General features: G+C 44.5%; 1 protein-coding gene across 3 annotated transcripts in view; it reads right to left on the reverse strand.

Annotated features, from left to right (window-relative positions):
- LOC140388118 (ATP-binding cassette sub-family C member 9-like) overlaps positions 1 to 13819 on the reverse strand; it is a 299102-nt gene that overhangs the window by 88074 nt on the left and 197209 nt on the right. For all 3 annotated transcript variants that reach the window (XM_072471781.1, XM_072471779.1, XM_072471780.1), the window contains 4 exons: positions 11831 to 11956; positions 7970 to 8069; positions 4737 to 4969; positions 925 to 1079 (listed from right to left, as the gene is read on the reverse strand). In XM_072471781.1, the coding sequence (XP_072327882.1) occupies positions 925 to 1079; positions 4737 to 4969; positions 7970 to 8069; positions 11831 to 11956 (614 nt within the window). The remainder of the gene's footprint in view (positions 1 to 924; positions 1080 to 4736; positions 4970 to 7969; positions 8070 to 11830; positions 11957 to 13819) is intronic.

Below are 13819 nucleotides of genomic sequence, written 5' to 3' on the forward strand. Positions count from 1 at the left end.
GCAGAGCCATTGGCAATGATCTTTTCGTCCTCACTGTCAAAAGGGGTGGTACCAGGGGATTGGAGAGTGGTGAATGTCGTGCCCCTGTGGCTCCTGGGTCCCAGGTTCGATTCCGGCTTGGGTCACTGTCTGTGCGGAGTCTGCACATCCTCCCTGTGTGTGCGTGGGTTTCCTCCGGGTGCTCCGGTTTCCTCCCACAGTCCAAAGATGTGCAGGTTAGGTGGATTGGCCATGATAAATTGCCCTTAGTGTCCAAAATTGCCCTTAGTGTTGGGTGGGGTTGCTGGGTTATGGGGATAGGGTGGAGGTGTTGACCTTGGGTGGGGTGCTCTTTCCAAGAGCCGGTGCAGACTCGATGGGCCGAATGGCCTCCTTCTGCACTGTAAATTCTATGAAATCTCCCTTGTTAAAAAGTGACATGGGACATAACAGGAGAAGTCAGTTGTTGGGAGCCAAGTCCAGAATAATGTTATTGATTTGGATGTTTAGGTGTAGATGAGTGGAAAGATCTTGCTTCATCCAACGGTCGCTGTAACCTCCTCCACATTTATAAGCCTCCCAGGATCTCGGCCTTCCTCTAATTCTAGCTGCCTCAGTATCCTTAATTTCCTTACAGCACCACTTGTTGTCATGCTTTCAACTGTCAGGACCCTAGACCTTAAAATTTGCTTCTTAATCCTCTCCAACTCTGTGTTTTTCTATATTTTTCAAAAGTCTACCGCTTTGACCAAACCTTTAATCATCTACCCATATGCCGTCTCATGTGGCATAGTGATTGTTTTTATAACAATTGGGAAATACTTATTCATGTATTAAATATATAACAGATATATGTTAAAGGTGCCATCTAATAGACAGTTACTCTTCTTACAGCTCCACTCGTGAAGATTTATAAATAAAATTGCAGATTAGGTTTCAGTTTACCTCACTGGTGCTAAGATGATCTTGTTTAGAAGATTACGGTGGAGATTTTTGGCCGCTGTTAGGCCCATCCATTCCACGGTTAGAGATGTGATGAGGCACAGTATGACGCCAATACTGCACAGGATGCTGTACCATATTTTGTAGTAATTTTGATCCTTTTGAGGGGAAAAGGTTTGTGGATTATAAAGTCAGTAAAGTGCAGGATAGTTTTGACCTTTCAGTAATTCATCCTGATCAGTGAGTCTGACAATCTGATCATCTAGCGGCAAAATTAAGTTCTGGATTGTCAGATCACATCATCAGGATCTAAACCTTGGCGGCAAACATCTCCGGTCCTGAGACTAAGTGTTGACACCGGGGCAGGATGTGCGGACTACCACGACAGCAAAACTGGCACCGCACCTGGACTGATTCAGCGATTGTTGAGAGGCTAGCACTGGCGCCATGTGGAACACAATCGATTTGTGATTATTTTATATTTAAGGCCCCTAGTGTTGGATTCTGCTGCAAGTATACCATATATAGTAACACAAACATCTGAAAATCATCTGGACACTACTGCTTTCTCAAATAAACTGTCTAATTATTCTGAACGTACAGAAAGGGCCTGGAAAGTTCCAGTTGCTCCATCAATCCTGTCCATCTGGATGGTGATGCGATCTCCACGTTCATCATCAGGCCCATTCCCACATTCCCTTGGGAGAGACAAATAGCTAAACAGGAAATCTCATGCCAAATCAGGGGGAAAAAAATGCTGAAAAACTGCCCCCCCTCTTAAGGTTAACGTGTAGGTTCAGTCGGTAGTTAGGAAGACTAATGCAATATTGGCATTCATGTTGAGACGGCTAGAACACAAGCGCAGGGATGTACATCTGAGGCTGCATAAGGCTCTGGTCAGACCCCATCTGGAGTATTGTGAGCAGTTTGGGGCCCCGTATGTAAGGAAAGATGTGCTAGCCAGAGAAAAGGTCCAGAGGAGGTTCACAAGAATGATCCCTGGAATGAAGAGCTTGTCGTTTGAGGAACGGTTGAGGACTCTGGGTCTGTACTCATTTGGGTTTAGAAGAATGAGGAGGGGCTCTTATTGAAACTTACAGGATACTGCGAGACCTGGATAGAGTGGACGTGGAGAGGATGTTTCCACTTGTAGGAAAAACTAGACCCAGAGGACACCATCTCAAACTAAAGGAACGATCCTTTAAAACAGAGATGAGGAGGAGTTTCTTCAGCCACAGGGTGGTGAATCTGTGGAACTCTTTGCCGCAGAAGGCTGTGGAGGCCAAGTCACTGAGTGTCTTTAAGACAGGGATAGATAGGTTCTTGATTAATAAGGGGATCAGGGGTTACGGGGAAAAGGCAGGAGAATGGGGATGAGAGAAATATCAGCCATGATTGAATGGAGGAGCAGACTCGATGGGTCGAGTGGCCTAATTCTGCTTCTACGTCTTTATGGTTTTATACAGGCTGCACTTTGAGACAATTAATGGGCACATTTCCGAGTATGATCCAGTTGATTCATTTTACCTTTCCGATGCAAATGTTGCGAAACCCTGAAGGGCCAGAACATATGCAAGCTCATGTAAAATGACATATGCTGTTTGCACTCTTTCCAGAAGCCACCAACCTCGGGTGGAAGTCCTTCCTGGGAAGGTAATACACCCCGGAAGTCTCACATTGGCCACTTTCTGTACACCCTGCCAAAAATTCAATTCAGTGGAAATAAATATCAGGCTGGACACATAACTTGCGGTTTATGGATCACCCATCGGGCAGAACCTCCGCCATGATGAATTTCCACCCTATCATCGTTATGCATTCCAGATGAAGATTTAGACATGTAGGGGGAGGACATTGGGTGGTGGTGTGGGCATTTGCCGAGGTAATTGAATTTAAAGAATTGAGAGCCATTAAAGGCATTAACATGGAAGCAGGGAATCATTCTGGAAATAATTCATAAAAGACTTAGAAGATATTTCAAGGCATTAGCTGGTTTTTCAGTTGACTCTGCCTACGTATTAGGTCACGTAGCTTGGGGTGGGTGTAGACCAGGTGGCACTTTTGCCAAACCAGGTAACCATCTTCGTAGGTCAGCATTGCAGCATGTCAGAAAGGAGATTGAGGCAAGGAGCCGCAGATTGGTACAGTCACTGGCTGTGCCAGCTTTATGGTAATATGAGCTGCAAATAAATGTCCTTGTCGCAGATGGTCTGATAGCTCAAGAAATTTCTCAGCATCCCTGCTAACTCTAGGAAGACAATTCCTCATGGCCATTGTACAAATGTGTCACTATTTTATTTCGACAGCGCCTTTCATGATCTTAGATAGACCCAAAATGCTTTACAGCTAATGAAGAACCTCCGAAGTATAACCACTGTTGTAATGCAGGAAGTACAGCGGCCAAATTGTGCACAGCATGATCCCAGAAGCAGCCCCTTGATAATGATCAGATAACCTGTTTTTTTTATATTGATTGAGGAATTTATTTTTAATTACCTCACCACATCTGGGCTTTGCTGGCTAGGTCAACATTTCTTGCCCATCCCCAATTGCCCTTGAGAAGATGGTGGTGAACTGCTTTCTTGAACTACTGCTGTCCATGTGGTGTAGGTACACCTATAGTGCTGTTAGGAAAAGAGTTTCAGAGTTTTGACCCAGCGACAATGAAGGAACAGTGATATAGTTCCAAGTCGGGATGCTGTGTGGCTTGGAGTGGAACTTCTAGGTGGAGGTGTTTCCATCTATCTGCTGTTCTTGTCCTTCTAGGTCATAGAGTTTGGAGGTTTGGAAGCTTCTGTTGAAGAAGCCTTGGTGTGTTGCTGCAGTGCATCTTGTAGATGGTGCACACTGCTGCTACTGTGCCGCAGTGGTGAGGCAGTGGGTACTGAAGGCGGTCGATGGGGTGCCTAGATAGTTTTGATTTGAGGGGAAAGTAGGCAACATCCATAAAGAAAATAAACAATAAGTCTGGAACTTCTTCCCTAAACCGGCAGACATGGCGGCACAGTGGTTAGCACTCCTGCCTCACAAAGCAAGGGACCCGGGTTCGATTCTGACCTCGGGTGACTGACTGTGAGGAGTTTGCACTCTCTCCCCGTGTCTGCGCGGGTTTTCTCCGGGTGCTCCGGTTTCCTCCCACAGTCCAACGATCTGCAGGTTTGGTGGATTGGCCTTGCTAAACTGCCCCTTAAGATGTGGTTTCAGAAATGGGGTGTGGGATTGGTCCGAGGTAGGGTGGTCTTTGGTAGGGTCGGTGCAGACCCGAAGAGCCGAATGGCCTCCTTTTGTACTGTAGGGATTCTATGAAACCCCTGTAACTTACTATCTTCACTCTCCTTCTCAAAGGGTTCTTGACCAAGCCAAACTTCAATCCTTCCTAATTGCCCCTTACTCAACTCATGTACCAATCTATCTTTTGCCTGTGCTCAATCTATTTCGCTGCTTTTCGATACGAAAGACACTGGGCTAATTTTGATATTGTCGCTGAGGCGCATAGTTAGTGTTGCGTATCGCTCAGCCAAGAAGAAACGATGTGGTTTTCATTTTGTGCGCTGTTTACAACAAGAAGCCACTCTACCTGTATTACACCAGGTTCGCAAGCTGAAAAAGTAATGGGATTTACCGACCACCCCGCTCGGCAGGGGAGGTGGCCTGCCAGCAGGATTACCAGTCCCGCCGTTGTCAAGAGAATTTCCTGTTTACATCATGTCTCGCCGCCGGAGAACCTGTGCACCGGCATGGGGCTGGAATTTCACGCCAGCATGAACAGCCGGTAAATCCTGCCCAGAATTCCAGGTATTCAGTCAAGTTCCTACCTTGTTAATCACTGTGTCATTTTTTTTCATTTTGTTTGAGCTTGTCCACTCTGCAAGCCAATAGTCAATGGCCACCATGAAGGAATGTTTTAGCAACTTGGAGAAAATCAGCAAAAAGAGCAGAAAGAACCCTCCGGAGGTCAGATATCTCCAGAAAGCTCGCCAGGGCATTTTTGTCCGAAGCCTCATCACTGTCGACATGTTATCTTCATCATCATCCTCTTCATCCTCCTCTGCAGTCAGGGAAATGAAAGACAGAAGAAAATCATTCAATTTGGCTGAAATTACACCAGTATCTTCAGTATGTCTGTAAACGGCCAGTTTCCCACTGTATGCTTCTTTGAAGTTATAATTACATAGCAGTGAATGAGCATTCTGGAAATGTTAATCATTGGAAACAGATAACTCAATAATTTGATAACATGTTATATGTTACCTTCACAACAGTGGAGGATTAGAAGGAGAATTTCACTTTCACATCCCTTATTTATTTTATTTATTTATTTCTTGCTGGGGGGTTTTCCTGTCCTGCCGAAGTTAATGGGACTTTGAATGGCTCGCTGCAATTTCGGCCCTGCCTACTACTGCGATGGGACCATACATTCCACCAAAAAATTTTGAATTGATGACTTTGGTCAGAATTGAAAGAAGCTTTTCCATAGAATTCCTGCAGTACAGAAGGAAGCTATTCGACCCATCGAGCCTGCACCGATCCTCTGAAAGAGCACCCTACCTAGGCCCATTCCCCCGACCTATCCCCATAACCCCACCCAACCTGCACATCCCTGGACACTAAAGGGCAATTTTAGCGTGGCCAATTCATCCAACATGCACATCTTTGGAATGGGTGAGGTAACTGGAGCACTCGGAGGAAACCCACACAGACACTGGTAGAAAGTACAAACTCCAAACAGGCAGTCACCAAGGCCAGAATCGAACCCGGGTGCCTGGCGCTGTGAGGCAGCAGTGCTAACAACTGTGCAATTGTTTCGCCTACGGAATCATAACGTTTTTACAGGACAGAAAGAAGCCCTTTGACCCATTGTATTCTCGTCGAGCATCAAGCACCTATCTACCCGAATCCCATTTTCCAGCTCTTGACCCGTAGCCTTGTATGCTATAGAGTTTCGAGTGCTCATCTAAATACCTCTTAAATGTTATGAGGGTTCCTGCCTCGATCACCCTGTCAGGCAGTGAGTTCCAGATTCCAACCACCCTCTGGATGAAAAAGTTTTTCCTCATCTCCCCTCTAAACCTCCTGCCCCTTACCTTAAATCTATGCCCCCTGGTTATTGACCCCTCCAATAAGAGGGAATGTTCAATCCTATCCGCCTCATCTTTCCCCTCATAATTTTATATTCTTAATCAGGTTCCCTCTCAGCCTTTTCTGCTCCAAGGAAAACAACCTCAGCCTTTCCGGTTTCTCTTGATAGCTGAAACACTCCAGTCCAGGCAACATCCTGGTGAATCTCCTCTGCACCTTCTCTAGTGCAATCACCTTCCTCCCTAAAGTGTGGTGATCAAAGCTGCACACAGTACTCCAGCTGGGGCCTAACCAATATTTTATACAGCTCCACCTTAACCTTATATTAGCTCTTATATTCTATTCTAGAGATGTTGCAAGTTTTAAGCAAGTACAGAGGCAGGGTAAGGGCCAAGCAGATAGGCGGAGGTGTGTGTTGGTGTGGATGGCAGGAGAGCTTAAATAATGGTGCAAGGCTAAAGGAGATGGAGATGGGACAAGTAAATAAATAAATGATGGGCCCGGAGGTGATGTAAAAGGGAATGGTAGAATATTAACAATCATTGCTGTTGAAAAACAAAGAAAATAAGAGAGGAAGAGGTTCTGATCGGAAGTTGTTGAATTAAATCATGGATCCAGCAGACTGTAGAGTGCCTAATCGAAAGGTGAGATGCTGTTACTCAAGTTTACATTGAATTCCACTGAAAAAGGCGAGGAGTGTGAGAACAGATATGCCTGATGAGAGTGTGGTAGAGGCTGAATGTGACAGGTCACAGGAATCTCAGTGTCATGCTTGCAGACAGAGCAAAGATATTCTGCTGAGTGGTGGCCAATGTGTGTTTGATCCTCAATGTAGAGCGGTCCACAATGTGAGCAGAGAATCCAGGGTACTAAATTGAAAATAAGTACACAAATAGACAATTGTTTGAGGCCCTGGACTGCAGGGGCAGGAGATGAATGGACAGGAGTTGCATCTTCTATCCTTGCGTGGAAAGATGCCACAGGAAAGCGACAGGGTGTGTGAGATGATTGAAGAAAATGAAGATGTTTTGGGCTATCAGTCCCCTCAGAATGCTGAAAAGGAGGGAAGGAGGTGTTTCCTGGAAGTGGTGAAAATGAGTGTGATCTATTGAATGCAGAGGTTGCTACGGGGTGGGGGGAGGGAGGCTGAGGACAACGGAAGCCCTATCATGGATCAGGAAAGGTGAGGAAGGGATTTAGCATTAACGGTGAAGAGGAAATGGTTCGGAGCAGGAAATCAAAAACTGTTAAAATGGCAGAGGGCATCGATAAAAGCATGGGAGAGACTGTGCAATGGGAGAAAACTAGAATCCAGATAGAAAGAGGTCAGTTCCTTGGGGAAAGAACAGGCTTGAATATTGGGTCTACCAAGACAATCCTGTTTTCTGGATCTTTGGAAGGAGTTAAAACCAAGCTATGTGGGGTTTGGGGAACCATGATATTGGAGGAATGGAAGGAATGTCTCCAGAGAGCCGAGGTTAAACAATATAGGAAATAATGGCTTGAGGTTCTGTGTCGATAGGTGATCCAACCTTGGATTGGCAAGATGTCCACTGAATACATGGGGGTCCAAGCCTACTCCTGGACCTAGCCAACATTTCTATGCCTAGGTCCAGTTTGCATAGAATTGCGTGGGCAACAGGTCTATTTTTGAGGCCTTGTACTCACAGGTGACCCCAGAAAGAAGTCACACAGTGTCCTCTGGTACCCTTGAGACCTTCTCTAACTGGTGGGCGTCATAGGATACAGACAGGTAAGGAGGACAGGATTGGTATTCTTTCCTAAGCTTCTCTTAGATTGCATCGTTTGTGAACATGTTTTATTGGTTGTGACCTGGAGTTGAAAAAGAGTAGGGGTACTCAGTGATGTTATTAGTTAAATGGCACTGGAGCCAGAGCCACCAACCTGAAAAGGGAAGATGGAAAGAGGGAGTAGCAGTGAATAACCAAGTAAGGACAGAAACTCTGACCTTCATCCTCATCCTCCATTTGAGCTTTGGCTTCTCGAGAATACATTGCTCTTCGCAACGTTTTCCTTTCCTGAATTGTCTGGCTTTCACCTTCAGTCTCCTTCAAAACCAGAAAGAAACATTGCGTTTAGCTGAATTCATGAACATCAATTCTTTTAAGAAGGCCGGTTTCACACAAAATCAACACTGCTATTTTAAGGTTGTGTATTCCTTTGCTCTCACGTTTTAATTATTCCACAACATTTTCCAACCGTTTTCTGTTCTGCTCCAATGCATCAAAATTAATTGAACACAATTTTAACTTCAGGTGATCATGTTAAAAGGCAGGCACCCAGGCGGGCACCCATTGTACACATCTCGCCATTTTCACTTCCATAGAAACCAAATTTGGAGGTATGTACACAAGAATTCTGATCTGATATCACACATTTCACATTGTTGCCTATAGCTAACTGGAGCCCCCCCTCGTGCCCCAGCCCCACCAATTAGACAGAATTTCACATTTCAACAGGGAGATAAAACAGCCATTATGAACCCAGCCTCATTTTTCTCCGTTGTTAATTGAGAGAAAATTTGAGCAGCGTGTGCAACGGACGTCAACTTTCCATCTCCATGTGGCGATCCCCTAAAAAGTGCATTTCCACCCCATCGCTTTGGAGAGAAATTACACTGATTTCTCAAATGAGGATGAAGGGGTAACAGAGTCTGTAAATGTCCTGACATACACCCTTCTGTCTGCAGATACTCACTGAATCCATCACATAGTCAATAGCAAATAACTATTCAGAATTTACACAACTTGATATCTTTCTGAATAATTCAGAGTTTTGTGATTTCTCAAATGCCCTTCTCCTTCAACACTGGCCTCATGACACCCAGGGTCTGGCTGGTAAGCCATCCTCTGATGTAGGTCGGGGGGAGGGGTGGGGTGAGTGTGTTCTGGATGCCAAGTGATTAGCGTCCACATTGTATTGTCCTTTGTATTTTGATTCTGTCATGACACCCAGTCCCCATACCAATGTCTTATTGATCACATTGTTGAGGTTCAATGGCAATCACTTTGTTAAGGCAATTGCATTGTTAAGGCATTGGTCGACCTATAAATGGCGACACCTGACCAAGTTGGCCATTAACAGGTCCAGGCATTGGGTGATTGAGGGGGTTGTCCAACTCAACTGCCTGCCCATCTACAAGGCTATATTCATGGCCTGGTGTCCCTGGAGAGGGTGCACGCAGTGTCAGCTGACACGATTGAGACCTTTCATGCCCAATGAGAATCGTGGAGACGGGCGTTTTATCAACCCCTTTAATGACATTTTGATTGATATTTTAAATTTTTTTTGCAATTTATTTTTTGTTGATACAATATCCCTTTATGGGATTGCTCTTTTTATTTGTCCCTTAGTTTATTTTAATTTAGGTTAATTGGGTCAACCCAAAAGCATATAAATGGGAACACCTGGCTAATGTGGCCATTAACAGGTCCAGACAGTGGGCAATTGAGGAGGTTGTCCATCCCAGCTGTCTGCCCCGCTTCCATGGCTACGTTTGTGGAGAGGGAACATGCAGTATCTGCTGGCACAATTGAGGCCTTTCATGCCCTTTGGGCATTATGGGGTACTTTATTAAACCCCACAAGCACATTTTGATTTTATGTTTAAGTTTTCTTACTGATTCTGATTTTTATTGTAATTCCCCTTTAAGGGGCTGCCCCTTTAATTTGTTGATTTGATCTTTTGTTAATTTATGCCCATTTCTTCTTGGCTTAATCACAACAGGAACCTCAACAACAACTTACTTTGCTGTCTTGGAAATAAGCCTGTTTTAAAGTGCAGGTTGGCTTCAGACTCAACATACAATGAATGGGACTAATATCCATGCTGTGATCCATGCAGCTTGGGAAAGCAGTGAAGCTCGACAAATGCTATACAGCCCTCCTTCCTGAACCAGTATCAATGTTGTAGACACTATTCCACCTCACACAGACCAGAAATGTCCTTTTAGGTGTTCACAGGGAAACAATAACTTTGAGACAAAAGAACAGTGAATAACACATTTCATGTGCATCCTATAGGTTCAGTAAAACAGTAACTAAAATCAGTTCAAAAGCAGGGAAGGTATGCTGAATCTGAAGGAGATGGGACGGTGGCATGATGGTTTGCACTGCTGCCTGATAGCATCAGGGCCCTGGGTTCAAGTATGTGTGGAGTTGTACATTCTCCTTGTGTCTGCATGGGTTTCCTCCCATTGTCCATGCAGGTTATGTGGATTGCCATGCTAATATTTCCCCTTACCGTCCAAAGATGTCCAGGTTACAGGGATGGGATGGGGGATTGGACCTAGGTAGAGTATTCTTTCAGAGGGTTGGTGCAGACTTGATGGGCTGAATGACCTACGTCTGCAGAGTAGGAATTCAGTGATCTTTCTGAAACTTTGGTTAGGTCCCAACTGGAGCATTGTAGCCAGTTCTGGTCACCACACTTTAGGAAGGAGTTTACAGTCCATGAGGTGTTACAGAGGGATTTACCAAGCATGGGGGGATTTAGTTACAAGGTGAGGTTATAAAAATTGGGTCTGTATACCTTGGAGCAATGGAGAGTGAGGGAAGAATTGATAATGCTGTCCAAGATGATAACAGATTTGGACAAGGTTGACAAGGAATAAAGTCTTCCCATTAGCCATTAGAACGGGACTGGGGAGAAGGGGGGGGAGAGCACAGATTTGAGGTTTAGGGAAGAGGTACAAGGAGAATGTGATGATCACCATTTTTATGCAAGTAATGATAATCAGTGATTTCAAAAGGAAATTGGATAAGCACTTGGAGGAATTAAACGTGCAGGGCTATGGGGATTGAGTAGGGGAACGTTACTGGCTGGACTGCTCTGAGGAGAGCCAGCATGGGCTTGACATGCCAAATGGCCTCCTTCTGTGCAGTAAATGACTCTATGACAAAACTAGTTTTGATTGTTTCAAAGCTACTCCCCATAGACCACAGAGATTTAATGCATGAACTCAATTAGGGGCAGCAATAAATGTATATTTAGCATGGTCCATTATTTCAATAGCATCAAGACTCTGGTGTATATTCACCATCCCTGCTGTTCTCTTTGAATGTGCGAAAGGGGAGAGGAGGGCAGCACGGTTGCACAGTGGCTAGCAGTGCTGCCTCACGGCACCGAGGTCCCAGGTTCGATCCTGGCTCTAGGTCACTGTCCGTATGGAGTTTGCACATTCTTCCCGTGTTTGCGTAGGTTTCGCCCCCATAACCCAAAGATGTGCAGGCTAGGTGGATTGGCACGCTAAATTGCGCCTTAATAGGCAAAAATGATTGGGTACTCTAAAAAAAATTTAATAAGGAAGTGGGAGAAGAGAGTATGTTGGGAAGCAATTGACTTGTAGCCTGTATTTTTCTCCCCATGAAAATAAATAGAGAGAAATAGGGGGCTTGACAGGGTAAATGCTGAAGGGATGTTTCCCCTTGTGGGAAAGTCTAGGACCAGACCTCAGAGTAAGGGGTCACCCACGTAAGATGGAGATGAGGAGGAATTTCTTCTCTGAGGGTAATGGATCTGTGGAATTCTTTAACACAGAGGGCTGTAGAGGCTGGGTCGTTAAGTATGCTCAAGGCTGAGAAAGACAGATTTTTAATCAGTAAGGGAGTCAAGAGTTATGGGGATAATGAGGGCAAGTGGAGCTGAGGGCTATCATATCAGATCAGTCATGACCTCATTGAATGGTGGAGCAGACTCGATGGGCCGAATGGGCTACATCTGCTCCTACGTGTTATGGTTTATGGTAAATCTTGCAGCAAATTTGTGAGTTGCCCAATAGCTCCTGTCGGCCCATAGATTCACGTCTTACTTTTTCAAATTCCTGATCCTGTCGGTTCATGAGTGTTTTCCATTGCTCATACAATTCTACATCATGGTTCTGAAAGTCCTTCAGCGTGCCTTCCCTTATAATGCTGCCATCTTTCATAGCAATTATCTGAAAAGTTGAGGAACAGTCAGTTGCTTAGCCATCCTGAGTCAGAAAATCCTCATTTTCCCATGCACAGTCCCAGGCATCAACACAATGGGCCAAATGAGCTCTTTCTGTGTTGTATCAATCTATGATTTTACGATTTGAGCAGGAGATACTTGTATGGGGCGCACATAGATGTGTCATGAGGGGGATGGCCTGCAATGGGACAATAAGTTATCCCTTCACTATGGTATATTGTACTCATATGCTCCTACCTATCCAAAGGCAATAAATACCACAATTATCATGTTCAGGTTAAACCTAACCATCAGATTTATTTTCAAGTAACGTGCAACATAGAAGCAAAGAAATACTTCAAGCGACAAATGTTACAATGCTTGACTTACATAATAAAGAAACTGCTTTGAAACAGGAGTCTTTCCTTAAACGTTTACTTGGCTGATTCCTGGTATGTAAGTATTGTCTTATGAGGAAAGGTTGACCAAGTTGGGACTATGCTCATTGGAGTTTAGAAGGACAGGGGAACTTATGAAACGTAAAAGTCTCTGAGGGGGCTTGGCAGAGTTGAATCTAGAACCACGGGGCACAGTTGAAAAATAAAGTATCTCCTATTTAAGATGGAGATGATGAAACATCTGCGCCTCCTTGGAATTCTCTTACCCAGCAGTGGGGGCTAGGTCATTGAATATATTCAAGGCTGATCCGCAAGGGAATCAAGGGTTATAGGGGGGGGGGGGGGGAGTGCAAACAGCAAAGAGTTATGGCCACAATCAGATCAGCTGTGATTTTTATGAATGGCGGCAGAACAGGCTTGATGGGCCGAATGGCCTACTCCTGCTCCCATTCCTTATAATCTTTTGAACTTTCAATAGGTCTTGCCTGAATCTTTGATGTAATGTTAATTTGTACTGATTTCTTGAGCCTTAACTATCTCTTGTGTGAAGCAGGGAACTCAATATAACAAGCCTGCTAACTACGTGTATATCTGTGTTCACTTCAATTGCTGTTACAACATGTTTATTTCAAGATGAAATTAATCAATCTCAATGCCGGGCGGCAAACACTACAGGAATCATCACTAAAACGTAAGTAGGTAAGGTGTGAGCAGTCATCGCCTGGCCATTTAATGATCATATTGCTTTTGACACCCAGCAGAAATTGAATTCATTTCTTCATATTTCACATTCCTGCCAATTCTTTTAAATACGACTTTCAGCGGAATAAAACTCTATTGACGGTATGGCTGCCGAGGATAAAGGATTAGATTTTGACATTATCCAATAGTATAAATCCAGGTTGTGTCAAGTTGGCAGCCCATATCACATCTCCCCTGATTTGTATTTAATTCCAATTCAGTTATGGGCTAGATTGGAGAAGCTGGCGTTGTCCTCTGAGGAGAGGAAGTTGAGAGTTGATTTGATCGAGGCGTTTAACATCAGGAGCTCTCTAGACAGAGTAGGTAGTAGATTGGCAGAAGGTTTGAGAACCAGAGGATACTGAGTGAAAGTGATTAGCAAAAGAACCAAGTGCTTAGGGTCTTGAATGCGCAGTCTGGGAGTATGGTGGACGCTGATTCAAGTCATGGCTTTAATAAGGGAATTAGGTAAGTACAAGAAGAGAGTGATTTAGAGAGAGAAGTAGTGGTGGTGGTGGTGGTGGGGTGTGGAGGGGGGGGGGTTTGGTTGGAGGAGCTGCAGTGGTCTTGCCAGTGGTATAACAATCCAGAGGCTCAGTCAATGCTCTGGAATCATGGGTTCAAAACCCACCGCAACAGCTTGTGGAATTTAAACTTAAATCTGGAATTGGAAGCCAATCTCAATAGTGGTGACCATCAAACTATGGTGAATATCTGATTCATTCATGTCC

The sequence above is a fragment of the Scyliorhinus torazame genome, chromosome 13, assembly GCF_047496885.1.
Source record: "Scyliorhinus torazame isolate Kashiwa2021f chromosome 13, sScyTor2.1, whole genome shotgun sequence".
NCBI classification, from domain to species: domain Eukaryota; kingdom Metazoa; phylum Chordata; class Chondrichthyes; order Carcharhiniformes; family Scyliorhinidae; genus Scyliorhinus; species Scyliorhinus torazame.